Raw genomic sequence first — 14,544 nt, 5'->3', positions numbered from 1 at the left:
GATGCTAGAAGGCTTTCAGATCTGTCGAGTAACTGGAATATTCTCCCTCTTCACAGCACTTACGAAAGCTGAATAATTTTAATTCCTATCTGGCCATTCTTTCTGCACTGGATTCTGCACCCATTCGAAGGCTGGAGTGGCAGAAACAAACCTCAGAGGTGAGGAGCGGTGAGGGCCGTCATCTTCAGGGGGAAGAAAGATAACTGTGGTTGTGGCATGAAGCAGCTGGGTGGTTTTACCAGCTCGGCCATGTCCCAGGGTGGAGGGAGGGGGGTAACTGCTCCCCAGTGGGTGTAACGCCACGGTGCTGGAAGCCTGCAGCGCGGCTGGGCATTCCGACAGCTGCAGGAGGGCCAGAGCAGGCACGGGTGAGAACAGCCTCCTCCTCCTCCTCCTCCTCCCTGCAAACTGCAGGCTGGGTGAGGCTGAAGGCAGCGAGGCTCTGCGATACTGGGCGTCAGGCTGAGTAAATCAGTTGGAAGCGTTTACAGGATGGCATTAACTCCCCGCCTGCCTGGCTGTCTGGGGAGAGGTTACAAAGAACATGGGTTTGCAGCAGTGGTGTCACCGTGGGCTTTGTGTCCTGCCAGGGCCTGGCTGAGTACTGCACGCTGATCGACAGCTCCTCATCCTTCCGCGCATACCGAGCCGCGCTGGCTGATGTGGAGCCTCCCTGCATACCTTACCTGTGAGTTGGTAGTTTCTTTCCTCTGCCGTTACTTCTGCACGTTAGAATGGTTCCTTCAAGGATTTCTCAGCAGCTTCTGCTCAGCTCAGCACTTGCCTTTTGCCCTACATCTCGAATGAGACAGCAGTGCGCCACACCAGCCCACATGCCCTCTCTGGAGCAGTTTGTCCCGTAGCATAGGGCAGCAGGGTGACAGCTGTCTCTTGTAAAGGCGGCTGTTGTGTATTGACTGTGGCGAAGGAAAGATCAAGTGCCTGGATCTTTAGTTGATGCTTTTTAACTATATTTTCTTTGGGACTGTGGGCAGAAAGACAGATTTACCCATGAGGTGCGATGGATCCCACAGCTTCAAGCTGCTGCATGCTCCTCTGTGACAGCTCTGGTTCTGCTGACTGCAAGAGCTGGTAAATGAGGAGCCTGCCTTGTCAAACGTGCTGCGTCATCCTCTTTCTAGATGAAAGGTTGAAGCTATTGCCCTGCTCTTGGAAGAGCCTTCTGATCTAGATACCAGATTTGCTCTGGGTTTACACTGGTAAAACTTCTAGTCTTACTTTCTTCTATGGAAAGAGCTCTGTCGGAAGAGGTTGTGTAGGTACACAGCATCTCATCTGGCAGGGGACCACAGCAGGACTGTGCGGAGATACGGCTGAGTAGGGGGGAAGGGAGCATGGACCCCCTTGCTGGGGAAGCCCTTTTGTATAAAACTGGAAGGAAGGTTTAACTCCTGGCGGGCACTTCCCATCACAGCTTTCTTCCAGCCTGGTCCTCCTTTCCGTGGAGGGTGAAAGTGCAACCTCAGTGCCCATAGTGTGACCATGAGTACCTCTCAGAGATCCCTCGGCTGCGCATGGTGGGTGCCTTGCACCTGGACACCTTTGCATCTGCTGCTGGGGGAGCATTTCTGCATCTGCTGCTAGGGGAGCATTTCTCTCTAGTTTAAAGTTACCATGCCGGTGGTGGCAGCCGCAGGAGGCTGCTAGGTTGCATCTGGCTGCTTTTTGGCTGGTCATCCTGCCCCTGTGTAGCTGACCTCTGTACCTGTTTGTCTTCTCCCTGGCCTGCTGCCCCTGTCTCTCAGAGGCCTGATTCTGCAGGACCTGACCTTTGTTCATCTGGGGAACCCTGACTACATTGACAGCAAAGTGAACTTCTCCAAGCGCTGGCAGCAGTTTAACATCCTGGACAGCATGAGGTGCTTCCAACAAGTGTAAGTGCAGCAAGAGCAGGGTCAGGGCTGGCGCTGAGACACCACGGCGGTGACTAGGGGGGGCGTGGGGTGTTGTGGCTGGGGCAGGGGAGCCCCTGTGCGAGGGGAAGGGAGTCTAAGGCAAAGCGTCGTGATGGAGGTGTAAGGATACCTGGGAACGACAGGGCCCCGGTCACAGTCTCCTTCCCTGTCTAGATTAGATACGACTAAAAGTTGTAAAGACGTTTTTCCTATGTTAATTTTGAGATCCAGCGCAGTAAAAATTTCCCACTGCTCCCTTCCAGATAACAGGTTTTCCTCCAGGTTTTGCTGTTGCTGGTTCCTACATTCTCTAGGTCGTGGAGGCTTTTCTTCAATGCTGTCTTGCAGCAGAGGCAGCAGATCTAACTGCTGATTTAAGTGTGATAGTGTCTGGTTTTTTTCTTTCTCCCTCCAATTCAGCGAAGGGCGTGATGGTTTTTTCCCTTTTTCGGTGTCACACCTCTGCCAGGAGTATTGGGCGCAGGCCACAGTGCTGGATGTCCTTAGAGCCGGGTGGGGGTGGCTCAAAGTTGGGAGAGGTCCTCAGGTAGCCCCTTGTTTAACTGCAGCCCTCCTCTGGTTTTCCAGACATTACGACATCAAAAGAAATGACGACATAGTGACATTCTTCAACGATTTCAGCGACCACCTGGCTGAGGAGGCCTTGTGGGAACTGTCCCTCAAAATCAAACCTCGGAACATTACGAGGCGGAAAACAGACCGAGAAGAGAAAACCTAGGAGGAGGGGTTGTGCGAGCGAGGAGAATTGCTCCGCAGACGCACCGAGGGCAGCTATGAGACTGGAGTTCAATGTTTGTACCTGTTACTGGATGACGCACCCTCCCTCCCAGCGGGCAGCGATCCCTGGGGGTGTGAGCGTCGGGCTCTCGCAGCAGCCAAGCCGTGACCGTGCGCGTCAGCCGCCAAGGGCAGAGATCAGCCGCCGCTCGCTGTGCTCGCCCACCTTCTCCTCCCGTCCTTCTGTGCCATGAATCAGCTTTAAACCCGGGGAGAGAGCTTGTGGAAGGAGGGTCCCATGCAAGCGTGTTACTGGTTTGCTGGCTGATTGCATCCGGGAATACCTGGGCTTTTCCTTCCATCCACAAAGGAGGGTCAGCAAGGGCTCAGCACCCCCAGACTTGTCTCCAGAGTGGCGTTCAGCAGGCAGCAGCCACGGAAGCCCAGGGTTTGAGCCAGCCCTGCAATGCCACCTTAAAACGTGTTCATCGTAGGAGATAAGGATGGAAGAGCCTCCCGCTGCCTGCCGGAGGAGCTCTGCCTTCAGAGAGCTGCTTGTGTTTACAGGGGTCTTCGGTTTACCCCAGATCTCTGGCACCTTCTTCATGGGAGGAAGGTACCAGTCGTAGATACGGAAGAGGCACTGAAAATGTGGGCAGGGACCCGCCATCTGCAGTCATCGTATCCCCCTCCTCCTCTCAGATCTCATTATTTAAGCAACAGTAATCCCTCCAAACCCTGGAAACGTGGACTACCCGAGGTACTGCAGTTCACTTGTCTGTGAACCCGTATCTTTTAGTGATGGTACTAGCTTTTGCACAGTAAATGCTGTAGTATACAAGACTGTAAATATTAGTATTTAGAATCCATTGGGGATTTTTTTGATGCATGTCTCAATACCAATGGGTTTATAGGAAAAAAAAGTGCAAAACAGTATGTACAAAATTCACAACCAGTGACAATGTTGTTCCAAGTGCTGGAAGAAGGGAGGCTCGGGGCGGCCGCACGGGTGCTGGCTGTGGAGCAGGCGCAGGAACCAGGCAAAGGAGCCAGCGGGGCCATTTCTGGAGTTGGAGATGGGAACCAGGAAGGAGCCCTGTGCCCAGCCGAGCCGCCCCGAGCCCTCCGCCCCGCTCCTCTCTCCTCTCACTGTTGCCAAATGGTTTTTCCCAGGGGTGTCTGGCTGACCCTTGGTGCTGTGCTTTGTGATCCGCGCTTTGGCAGGAGCCCCAGCAGGTCCCCAGCCCCAGCCCCGCCGTGCCGGAGCCAGCAGGGCAGGGGCAGCCCGGCAGGGAAGAGCGAGCGGGGATCTCATTTCCCACACATGCAGCGTTAATCCCAATCTGTTTGGTGTGCCTTATTCAGTCCCTCTGTCCCCTCTGTGTCCCACCCAGGGTGTCCTCCCCAGCGCAGCCCCAGCTGGGCCACCTCGCATCCCTCCTCTGTCCTTACCCGATGGTTTACGGTGTGGATCGTGGGCTTGAGTGTACGCTGTAGATTTTAGCAGCCTCATGAGGCCTTTCTCAGCACCATGTCACGTGGTCACAGGTTTTTACACAGTTCAGTCTAACAAAATCCTGCAGTTTTCGGGCAGCAGCTCGCAAGGAATACAGGCAGGGTGTTTCACAGAGCATCCTTAACTTATTTCTCAATAGCAGCTCCGTGTTTGCTAAAGCCTCTGTTTATTCTGGGTGAATCAGAGTTGCAAGTACTTCCTTCTACAAACAGATTGCAAAGTCTTAGCCAGCTCCCTGCAAGACAGCAGCTCTGCCTGGCGGGCAGCAGCAGGGTCTGTAGATTGTACCCAGCTCGATTATTTTCCAGAGGTCAGATGCTGAAGCACAGAAATACCCTCCTGCCTGCAAGGCCACCTTCTGGGGGAGGAGAGCGTGGGGTGCAACACCAGTTCGTGCCGTGCAACCCCGGAGCAGGAGGAGCGGGGATCTTCCTGTGCTGAAATGTGGAGTCCGAGCCAAAACTCTTCAAAACCAGTTTATTTTTACGGCACTAATGGCACTGGGGCCATGTGTCATGTCCGGCCGAGGCTTTGCAATCCCCAAAGGCTTCCCAGCCTTCCACGCAGGAAGGAATGCTTGTGGTGTTCTCCTTTGTAAATAAGATTTTTTTAAAAAAAACCCTGACATGGTGAGACTGTGAAAAGGCAGATACACCCCGTCCCTGGAGCAGGCTCCCTGCAGCCGGCGCTGAGCACCTCCCTGGGTCGGTGTGCGGTGGCACAGGAGTGGGGGGTGCGGCGGTAGCACCAACACCGCAGCCCATCGCTCCGCTTTCCACGGGCGGGGGCGGGGGGGGCACCGTGTTCATGGCCAGGGCTCGGTGCCGTGGGGGAACAGGAGGGTGCACCTTGTCTTCAGCCCTGCCGGGTCACTCCCCTCCTCTCTTGCTGGCCAGCGGGAGCTGTTTGCAGGTTCTGCCCTGCGCTCGAGACCACGGAACCCTCTTAGCAGCAGAGGGGTCTCACTCCCCGCCCTGCGCCAGCCCCCCCAAAGCCAGAGGCTGAGCCCACGATGTGGGGACGGAAGGTCTGCGTGGCCGCAGCACCTCGTCCAGCACAGTGGGGCTGAGCCCCCGGCTTTCCTCCCCTCCCTCTCCCCTTTGCTCTGCTGTCATCCCCAGCCCAGCCGGGTGTCCCGACCTCGGGCTGGGCTCGCAGGGCTGGGGGGGCCCTAAAGAAGGGTCTCCTTGCCCAGAGCAGCTTCAGGTTTGCTGACTGCAGAGACCCCACCCCCCGCCCCCCTCGGGAGCAGGACCCCTGGGGAGCAGATGCCCAGAACGACAGCGCTTTGCAAGACTGGCCATGAGCGTGTTCACGTGTCTTGCAGGCAGTGTCCTTGAGGCCGTCACCTCTCATTTTTGGGAGATGGAGGGGTCTCAATCCCCTCTCCGCGCAGGGCAGGGAGCAGGAAGAAGCAATGCCCCCGGTCACCAGCCCCCTGCCCTGCTCCCAGGCCTCTCCCCCACCCCCAGCTGTTCAGTTGTATTATATATTTACCACTAACCCCGTCCTGATGGTGGCATCTTCCTGCGAACATTTCAGACCTGTAACTTTTATATTAAAGACAAATAAACACCAATAACAAACCTGCCTGACGATCCTGTTTACAGTGCATGCAGCAGTCTGTGGATTAAAGTGACAATCGAATCCACTTCTGGCACTGGTGTGGCCTCGTATTTTCTCATGTGCCCTAAGGGTTTCCCGCTGCCCTTGCCCCTCTTCCCTTTTATTTTTCCTCTATAAATTTCTTCCTTGCCTCCGTCGAGGTGGTCTTGCCCCAGTACAAGCCCTACGCTCGGGCGGGAGTATCTGCTCCTGTCACCTTCCTGCGGGCACCCATGTCCCCTGTGCTGGGGGCTTCCTGCTCCCCAAAACATGTTGGCAGACGCGTGCCCGGTGCAGCCTGGCCGGTGCAGCAGCCACGTGCCAGGGGCTATAAATAACCCCTGTGGCGACCGAGCACGCTCCTGCGCTATTCCAGTCCTGGATGGGGTTCAAAATTCCTCTGGGAGTCTTTGTCATCGGCCGGCTCGGGAGGAGGATGGCCAGACTGACCGAGCACATACCCCTGGCTCACTCGCTGGGGCTGCCCCGCGGTGCCGCATCCACCGGCCTGGCAAAGCGCGAGGGGGCTGCAGGCTCGGCCGCAGTGCCCAGGGGGGCAGACGCGAGGGCGGCGGTGACCGACATCCCTGCTTGGCTCATGAGAGCCATGGGGAGACCCAGCGGCTTGTCCTCCCCGCCCCCACAGCAGCTCAGCCAGTGGCACCCCCAGACCCAGGGCCGCTGCGTCCCCAGCACAGCCCGTGTGGGCTCCCCTTGCCTGGGGTCCCGCTAGGGCTGGAGCCCCCCCACCTGCCTGTGGAGGAAACCCTCATGTGACCAGTGATGGGAGAAATTGACCCTAACTTTTGTGGTGCACAGAGAAAATGGCAGCTTTGGCTACACCTGTATTTTATTTCAATCTGGAAGCAAGAAGCAGGCGGCAGCGTGGACAAAGTTACCGTAGAAGCTAAATTTGTGGCTTTGTACCTTCTCATGTTAATTACCGGTGAGGGCTTCTGGCATGCCCAGGCAGCGGCTGCACGCTGTGGCCTCTCCATCATGCCTTGGCCCATTGCTCCATCTCCAGCCCCAATTCTCCAGGACGCTCCTGCCGTGCTGTGTGGCACCTCCAAGGGACATTCCGTGGTCACGGGATTCAGCATCCTGCAGCAGCGCTCGACCCCGGACACGGCGCCAGCACGGCTTCGGCCTGGGCTCCTCCTGCCTGCGCCACGGCCCACGGGGCTGGGAGCGGGCATGGAGGCACATGCGGCTCCAGAGCGGCTCCTCGCCCTGCCAGGATGTAAGGGCGCTGCCCCCCGGCCCTGCGGTTGCTTCATGGCCGCCCCTTCCCCACGGCAGCCCCAGCAATGCCACGCGGGGGCTGCGGCCACTCCACCTGGCCGTCCCCCCTGGGGCCGCGGTGAGGAGCCCTGCCCTGTCCCTGGGGCTCGGGGTCCCTGTCACAGGTACAGGGCCACCAGGACGTAGATGACCCAGCTGATGGAGGCAAACAAGCCGAAGAGGAGGCTGAAGAGGACCAGCGTCTGGGCCTTTCTGGATGCCACGTTTGCCCAGGCCACGTCTCCACGGCTGAGTGCGGCCCGGGTCTGGCCCGGGGGGAGGAAGGGGAGCGGTGAGAGGGGACCCGCAGCACAGGGTGGGGGATCGGGGGTGCCAGGCGGGGCTGGGGTAAATCAGGACCGCGCTGTCCTTACCTCATGGGAGTAGAGGAGGGCGATGAGGCCAGTCAGTGGGCAGCAGAAGACGGTCACCAGCACCGACTCCACCATGTAGTCCCTGGGCAGGTGCTGCGATGGCCCCGTGCCCGCCTGCCCCTCGTACTGCGACGGGGGAGGGGGGCGGTGAATGCCGCACAACACCCCTGGGCGAGGGTCCCCCCCCCAGGTTGTGCTGCTCAAGCATCGTTTGGGGCACCGCGTGGGACCCCACAAACCCGGGAGGGGAGATGAGGGGGAACCGGGGGGCGTGGGGGATACGTACGGTGGGGCAGGGCAGGGGGGCAGGGGGGGGGCCCTGGGCCGGGGGCGGCCCCGGCTGGTACAGGGCAGGTGCCGGCTGGGAGAAGCCACCCGGGAGCGGCGGGTAGAGGAGGTGAACGCTCTTGGGGTCCGGGGGCGAGTAGGGCGGCGGGTCCCCCTCGAAGGCTGCGTTGGTCACCGCGGCCACCACGGCGGCGGGGTGGGCCCAGCGGGGGCCGGAGCCGTGCACCCCCCCGGCCGGCGCGCTGCCCCCCCCCCCGCTCCGCTCCCCCCGCCGCGGGGCCGCCGGGCGCCTCCATCCCACCGCGACACCTACGGGGACAGGGAGGCCGTGGGCTGCCCGGGGGTCCCCCGATCGTGGGGGGGTGCCCGTGTCCCGGTAACGAGGGGCCGGGCCGGGCCGGGTCGCCCGCAGCAGCGCGGAGCGACCGCCGGAGCCCCGGCTCCACTCGCGTCCGCGCCCGCGGGGTCCCCACCTGCCGGGGCCTGGCCCCCTACGGCCCCCGCGTGGCCCCGGGGCTCGGCCGGGCCGCGCCGGTTAATCATTGACCGGCTGTTTGCGTGGCGCCGCGGGCGGGGCGGGGGGGCGGGGGGGTGCGCTCAGCCGAGCCCCAGCGCAGCTTTTCGGGTGCACGCGTGGGGCCGGGCTTTCCACGGAACACCGCGCTGCTGCCGCGGGGGGGGCGCTGCCCGCCCCGGCCTCGTCTATTTACATGCCAACGTGTATAATTACAGCTGTTAACGGTGAACGGGTGCGCACAGGCCCGTCCCCCGGCATGCACACACCTGCATGAGGCACAGCCATCACTCTACGCTGAGGCGCGGCCGTCTGTAACGAAGTACGGCCACCACCTACGGCGAGGCCCCGCCGCCTGTAGCGGGGCACGGCCGCCCACCGGAGCGTGCGCGGCGCCCCGGCCCCGCGGGGCTGCACCGCCCACCCGCGCTCAGCGCACGTGGCCCCGCCCCCGGGCCCGCCCATCCGCGCCCCGCCCCGGACTACAGCTCCCGGCAGCCCCCGCGGCAGCGCCCCGCGCCCCGCCATGGCCTCCGCCGGCGGCCCCGAGCCCGAGCGGCCGCACCCCAAACCCTTCCTCATCGGCGTCAGCGGCGGCACCGCCAGCGGCAAGGTGAGCCCGGGGGGGCGGCCGGGGCCGGCGGGCCCCCGGGGAGAGGCCGGGCCCGGGGCCCCCGCGCCCTCGGTCCCCCCCCGTGCCTTCAGCTGTCCCCCGGTGCCCTCGGGTCCCCCACCGCCCCCCCGGTGCCCTCGCCCCGCGCCCCGTACCGTCTGTCCCCCCTCTCCGCTGCCCTTATCGCTCTCCCCCAGTGTCCTCCCGCCCACCCCCCGCCCGGTGCCCTCATCGCCCTCCCCCCCGCCCCCCCCCGGTGCCCTCATCACTCCCCCCGCGGTGCCCTCGCCACCGTCGTCCCCCCCCGCCCTCGTCGTCGTGTCCCCCCGCCCGGCGCCCTTGCCCCCTCCCCCCGGGTGCCCTCACTGCCCCCCCCTCATCCCCCCAGTCCACCGTCTGCGAGAAGATCATGGAGCTGCTGGGGCAGAACGAGGTGGAGCAGCGGCAGCGGCAGGTGCTGATCCTCAGCCAGGACCGATTCTACAAGGTGCTGACGCCCGAGCAGAAGGCCAAGGCGCTGAAGGGCCAGTACAACTTCGACCACCCGGGTGAGCCCCGCTGCCCCCCGCCGTAACAGGGCCCGGCCGGCAGCCGGGGTCACCCGAGGGGCCTGGAGAAAAGCAGAAGTGTTGGACAACACGAACGCTCCTTTGCCCGCCGCCGTCCTGGGGCGCCTGGGCAGGGGGATGCTGCAGAGCTGGGGAGCATCCCAGCTGGCACGGCACCAGTGCCGGGAGGCTCCGTAATAAAGCGCAGCGCTCCCCAAACCCCCCGGCACCCCGGGCTCGGGGCGCTGCTGCGGGTGCGGACGGGACAACGATCCACCCTTGGCTAAGGGCCGGTGCCTGCTGTAGGCTGTCGGGGTGGGTGATGACAAGGATTAAGGTTGCCTGAGGTTTTCTAAATTACTCTTACCTAACAGACTAGAAGAGTTGCCCAAAATTATACAATTACCAAGTGGTTTGGAAAAATTATACAATTACGGGGTTCACATTTGGGTGCTTAATTTGTAAGTGGCAAATTCTGCCTTCCGTCTCTCTGGAACCAAGCACAGCGATTATCCCTTGGGTGGGGAGCGCTGGATCACTGCTGCTAGGGAAGGACAAGGCACGAGTCCTTTTTTTCCTGGTGTAACACCGGACAGGGAGTTTTTCCTTCAGGTCTAGAAAATTCGAGCAGCACATTTGATATATAGCAGTATCTGAAACTCTTCCTCTTGCAGATGCTTTTGATAACGATTTGATGCACACAACCCTGAAAAATATTGTTGAGGGCAAAACGGTTGAGGTGCCCACGTACGACTTCGTCACGCATTCTAGGTAGGTTTCAGGTTTGTGCGGTCTTGTCGCGCATGTGGCCATCCCTGCTGTGGTGCGAGACCCATTTCAATGTCCTCTGGGTGTTGTTTCCTGGCAGGCTGGCAGAGACGACGGTGGTCTATCCTGCCGATGTTGTCCTCTTTGAGGGGATCCTGGTTTTCTACAACCAAGACATTCGGGACATGTTCCATCTGCGGCTCTTTGTTGATACAGATTCCGACGTCCGGCTGTCGCGCAGAGGTAGTGCTCAGCCGTCACGGCAGCGTCAGCCTGCTCCTGCTCCTGCTCCTTATCCATCCTCGGCCATGTGGTAAGACTCACGGGTTTTATCTTCCCATTCCAGTGCTGCGAGATATGAAACGCGGGCGGGACCTTGAGCAGATCCTCACCCAGTACACCATGTTTGTCAAGCCTGCCTTTGAGGAGTTCTGCTTACCGGTACTGAACGTTTCACTGATTTGATCTGTGTTTTTTTGGGGGGAGAGAAGGAGTAGGGTCGCCTGGGGATTAGCCAAACAGTAGCTGCAGCAGTGGTGGCTTTGATATTGCCATTACAAGCTGTTTAAGGAACTGGAAGGGTTGGTCCCTTCTGCTTGCAAAACGCCGTGGAAGTCCCTAGAGGCGGCGCACGGTTTTCTCCCTGCTGGCTGCCGTGGCTGTTTTAGCTCGGGCCCCTTTGACTGAAACACTCCCACTCTGCGTTTATTCTGAAGTCCTGCAGGCAGAAAGAAGGGTTTGGTTTCCAACAGGCTGTCCCTCAACAGGGAACGCAGGCGAAAACCTGCAGCAGACCGTTACAGCATCTGCTTGCTACATCATACAACGCAGGGTCAATTTAGGTGCTCATGTAGTCAAATCAAGTTGTAAAAAAGCCCTTTGAGAACAAAATCCTGTACGTGGGTTAAATAAGATGGAAAAGGCTGGTTCAGGCGCCTCTTGCTCTAGATCAAAGCAATTCTGGGATTGTAAAAGTACTCATTAGAAATGCCAGATTTGCCAGCCTCTTTGTAAGCGTGTGTGTGAAGGGGTGAAGCAGGGGCTCTGTGGTGGTAGAGATCAATAAAATGTCATCACAGGCAGGAAGAAGGAATTTCACATGCACACTGGGAACCTTGGCTTTGGGCAGAGATTTAGCAACGGCTTGTGAAATGCTGACTAGAACCAGCTCTTAGCAAATAGACCTCAGCCTTGAAGCAGGCGACCCGTTTGAAGGCAGCAGACTCCTCAGAAGTGTGAAAGCGAGTACTCCACACTTGACCTGCTGCTTCTGCCTGGTGATTCACTGCACAGGGACAGTAAGAACAACCCCTGACCTTAAATCCAGTGCACGTCAGCCTGTGTGACTTCTCAATTCATTTAGGTGTTACCGTGACTGAGAGCTTTAACTTGCAGCCCCGGAGCACAGAACCCCTCTGTCTGCCCCAGCTGTCTGGTGTTTGGGAGCTTCTTCCTAGGGTAAAGCTGACCTTCCCGTTAACAGCCTTCCTGCCGTTTCTGTTTTGCAGACAAAGAAGTACGCAGATGTGATCATCCCCCGAGGCGTTGACAACATGGGTAAAAGGGAGTTTGGTTCTCGGTCCCGTTCCTCTGGGGAGACCACCCTTGGGGCGGGGCAGGGGGCCGCTGCCCGTGTTTGCCGGCTCCTAAGGGAAGGGGTTTTGCTGGAGGGCAGGGAGCTGCTCAGAGCCTGGCCAAGATGCCGGGCTGGAAAGCGGACGTGGGACTGCAGTGCAGAGCAGGACGCCGCTGTTAAAGCTGGTGTTGCCGTCGCTGGTTTCTGTGAGGTCTGACCTCACTGCGGAGGGTGGGCATTGTTTCATTTAAGGGCTCGTTGTTAAAACCCGAGTTGAACAGGGCTGGACGCTCCGCATCTTGTAGATAGCTCAGCCAAGAATTTCTTCATGTCCTGTTATTTCCCGTTCCTCTCCACAGTTGCTATAAACCTTATAGTGCAGCACATTCAAGACATCCTAAACGGAGATATCTGCAAGTGGCAGCGAGGGGCGGTGAACGGACACGGTCGGACCTACAAGCGCCCATTCCCTGAGCAAACGGAGAGCAGCAGCGTGCTAGCGGCCAGCAAACGCTCCCACCTGGAGTCCAGCAGCCGGCCGCACTAACCTGCCAGCATCTCGGGGAGTGGCCTCTGGGCCAGACCACCGCTGAGGACAACTTTGGGGAAGGACTTCAACAGAACGGTTGGTGAAGTGCCCTTTGAGTCATACTAGCAGCGGAGGGGATGCTGGTGTGAAACTTCTCACAGAGGGGAGGGGAAGGAGTTGGCCTGCTGCCCTCTCCCCTCCAAACCCCCTCCCTGCTCTCCCTGCCATGTCTGGAGTTATTACATCACTTGATGAAGTGGTTAAGGCAGTGCTACTTGCCTTTTTTTCATTTTCAAAATGGGATCTAATGCCGAAGTCTCCCCTGAAAATTAAACGCCACCAGGTGATTAGCAGGATACACCCCCTTTCCCCAGTGATGATTTTCCTTTGCAGGAAAATTACCTGTGAAAAAACCTGGAAAATGTCCAAAAGGAGAACCAGTCTCTCTGTCCAAGACTAGCTCGCACCCTGTTAATTTTAACAAGCAGGTGCAGTCCTTACTTTTCTCCACCTTGTTGGCACCTCGAGTGCTGGCAGTGCTCTCCTGCTGGCCATCCTTTCTAGCCTGTAGCAGCGCGTGGGGGCAGGAATCTCTCCCGAGACAGAGAGGAGACAGGGATGTCTGTGACAAATGGGAACTTGCAGTTCATCAGGGAACAGGCTCAGGAAGTTGTGTGATTTGGGCTCCTAACTTGTTCCTTTCCAAGCTCTCGAACCTTGCTACGCTGTATGATTATTTTTTTGTACCCAAATAAGTCTCCTTTACCACAGTGACTGAATGTGTGAGCTCCAGCTGGATTGAGTTGCTCATGGAAAGAGAAACCTGACCTTGTCAGTATTAGTGGCTTTTAGGGCATTTCTGTCCTGCTGGTTGCAGATTCTGCTGGGCGGGATCTGTCCGCTTCCAGAGCTGGGTGGTAAGACCAGCAAGGGGGAAAGCTGTGAATCGGGAGACCCTCCTGATGGCACAAACGGCTGTCTGGGTGTGCTTCTACCCTCAGACAGGGTCACAGCGTTCCCCTTGCACTTGGGCAGTTTAAACTCAAGAATGTCTGGCTTTCTAAAAAGAGCAGATCAGAGGCTGGAAGTATAAACAGTGACATCCCAGTTTCCGCAGTTTACTCCAGATAAGTGATACTGCAGCAACATGAAGCTTCTAGAAAAAAAATTCTGAAATGAAGTGCCAGTTGGGTCTTTGAGAATGTCCTTGTGATAACCTTCTTGAGTCTGGACTCTACGGTCTGTTTTAAGAATGAGGGTGGGTGGGGAAATACTATTAAGAGGAACTTTTTCATATTTGCCAGTTTTCTCAAACCAGGGTCGGGCTGTGATGGTTGTGGGTATGTTACTTCGGCTAATAAACTAATGAACAAACAGTGATCAGAAATGCCCATTTTATATAAAGGCTATTCGTTATTTGCACTACACCAGCACAGAGGTACAGGAAGGAACGCTTCTGGAGTTCTTTCTCCCCTTAACACAGAATTGATAGCTTCAGCTCTGTAACAGCTGAAGCTTTAGAGAAAAACTTTAATAATGCAGTCTGCACTTTCATTCCTATCGTCTTTTCAACACTGGAAATGGGTAAAGGTTTGTATTCTGTTAGCAGTCACCACGGTTCAGTGGCACACTTCTGTAATGCCAAGGAGAAACCAGTTCATTTCCTAACTGCTGCTGAGTGCTGTTTAGCTCAGGGGACAGACTTAGAGTATGAGCTACTGCACCGAAGCATTAGCTATCGGGCTGGATTCAAGTAGGAGCAAAATAGTCACTAAAACCTACTTTGAATGGCTGTGGTGGTTGATCATACCTTCCTCTGGGGGTGGGGGGAGCGCAAAGCAGCCTTGAATAGCATTTGTTACAGCAGTAAGGAACACTGCAGTACAAAGCACCCTTGTCTGTCTGTGACTGCTGTTCTGGGTCAGCTTGAGCTGCACTGCAAGGTTCTGCTGCTGTAGCCATGTGGGGAAAAATCATCAAATGTGGCATAGGTACTACAACCTTTGTTGAGTATCTGTACAGAGCTATAAGAAAGTCTCCGCTGAGCAATCCCCGTCCTTCACTTGCACCTTCTCCTGCTCTCCGACTTCCTCTGCTGGTGCAGGCCAGGCCATGGGCTGAGTTACGATGGGTTTTTACCCTGAACCCATGAGTACCAGTTAGAGCAGGTTTCCTTGTCAGCGGGAGCAGTTCTGCCTTGCTCAGAACTGCTCTTCTATGGGATCTGAGGTGCAACTCCTGCCGCCCAGTACGTACCATACTGCCATTGCTCCTA

At 57.9% G+C, this 14,544-nt stretch overlaps 3 protein-coding genes across 11 annotated transcripts in view; 2 read left to right on the top strand and 1 right to left on the bottom strand.

The window, feature by feature from the left end:
• RAPGEF1 (Rap guanine nucleotide exchange factor 1) overlaps positions 1-5,821 on the top strand; it is a 92,385-nt gene extending 86,564 nt beyond the window's left edge. For all 9 annotated transcript variants that reach the window (XM_055719808.1, XM_055719811.1, XM_055719806.1 and 6 more), the window contains 4 exons: positions 57-158; positions 591-688; positions 1,767-1,895; positions 2,505-5,821. In XM_055719808.1, the coding sequence (XP_055575783.1) occupies positions 57-158; positions 591-688; positions 1,767-1,895; positions 2,505-2,655 (480 nt within the window). In that variant the 3' untranslated portion in view covers positions 2,656-5,821. The remainder of the gene's footprint in view (positions 1-56; positions 159-590; positions 689-1,766; positions 1,896-2,504) is intronic.
• Positions 5,822-6,587: 766 nt separating this feature from the next.
• On the bottom strand, positions 6,588-8,486 carry PRRT1B (proline rich transmembrane protein 1B). The gene is made up of 4 exons (XM_055720159.1): positions 8,195-8,486; positions 7,720-8,030; positions 7,434-7,559; positions 6,588-7,325 (listed from the first exon to the last, which is right to left on the bottom strand). Exons 1-4 carry the CDS (start codon positions 8,262-8,264, stop codon positions 7,179-7,181), a joined length of 654 nt encoding a protein of 217 aa, XP_055576134.1. The 5' UTR covers positions 8,265-8,486; the 3' UTR covers positions 6,588-7,178.
• Positions 8,487-8,692: 206 nt separating this feature from the next.
• On the top strand, positions 8,693-13,645 carry UCK1 (uridine-cytidine kinase 1). Its single transcript, XM_055720158.1, has 7 exons — positions 8,693-8,848; positions 9,237-9,396; positions 10,071-10,167; positions 10,265-10,407; positions 10,511-10,605; positions 11,673-11,721; positions 12,100-13,645. The coding sequence occupies exons 1-7, from the start codon at positions 8,762-8,764 to the stop codon at positions 12,285-12,287; spliced, it is 819 nt and encodes a 272-aa protein (XP_055576133.1). The 5' UTR covers positions 8,693-8,761; the 3' UTR covers positions 12,288-13,645.
• Positions 13,646-14,544: the final 899 nt, after the last annotated feature.

Source organism: Falco cherrug, chromosome 9 (genome assembly GCF_023634085.1).
Source record: "Falco cherrug isolate bFalChe1 chromosome 9, bFalChe1.pri, whole genome shotgun sequence".
In the NCBI taxonomy this organism is placed as follows: domain Eukaryota; kingdom Metazoa; phylum Chordata; class Aves; order Falconiformes; family Falconidae; genus Falco; species Falco cherrug.
The sequence above is the reverse complement of the archived record's forward strand: the minus strand, read 5'-3'. Positions and strand labels throughout refer to the sequence as shown.

Bases quoted from the DNA above. Each gene is read 5' to 3' on its own strand.
- PRRT1B (XM_055720159.1), bottom strand. From the start codon at position 8,264: ATGATTAACCGGCGCGGCCCGGCCGAGCCCCGGGGCCACGCGGGGGCC. The intron at 8,031-8,194 runs GTGGGGACCCCG...CTGTCCCCGTAG, and splicing joins AGGGGGCCAGGCCCCGGCAG to GTGTCGCGGTGGGATGGAGG. The intron at 7,560-7,719 runs GTACGTATCCCC...CCCCCGTCGCAG, and splicing joins CCCCCCTGCCCTGCCCCACC to TACGAGGGGCAGGCGGGCAC.
- UCK1 (XM_055720158.1), top strand. From the start codon at position 8,762: ATGGCCTCCGCCGGCGGCCCCGAGCCCGAGCGGCCGCACCCCAAACCC. The intron at 10,168-10,264 runs GTAGGTTTCAGG...GTTTCCTGGCAG, and splicing joins GACTTCGTCACGCATTCTAG to GCTGGCAGAGACGACGGTGG. The intron at 10,606-11,672 runs GTACTGAACGTT...TCTGTTTTGCAG, and splicing joins TTGAGGAGTTCTGCTTACCG to ACAAAGAAGTACGCAGATGT.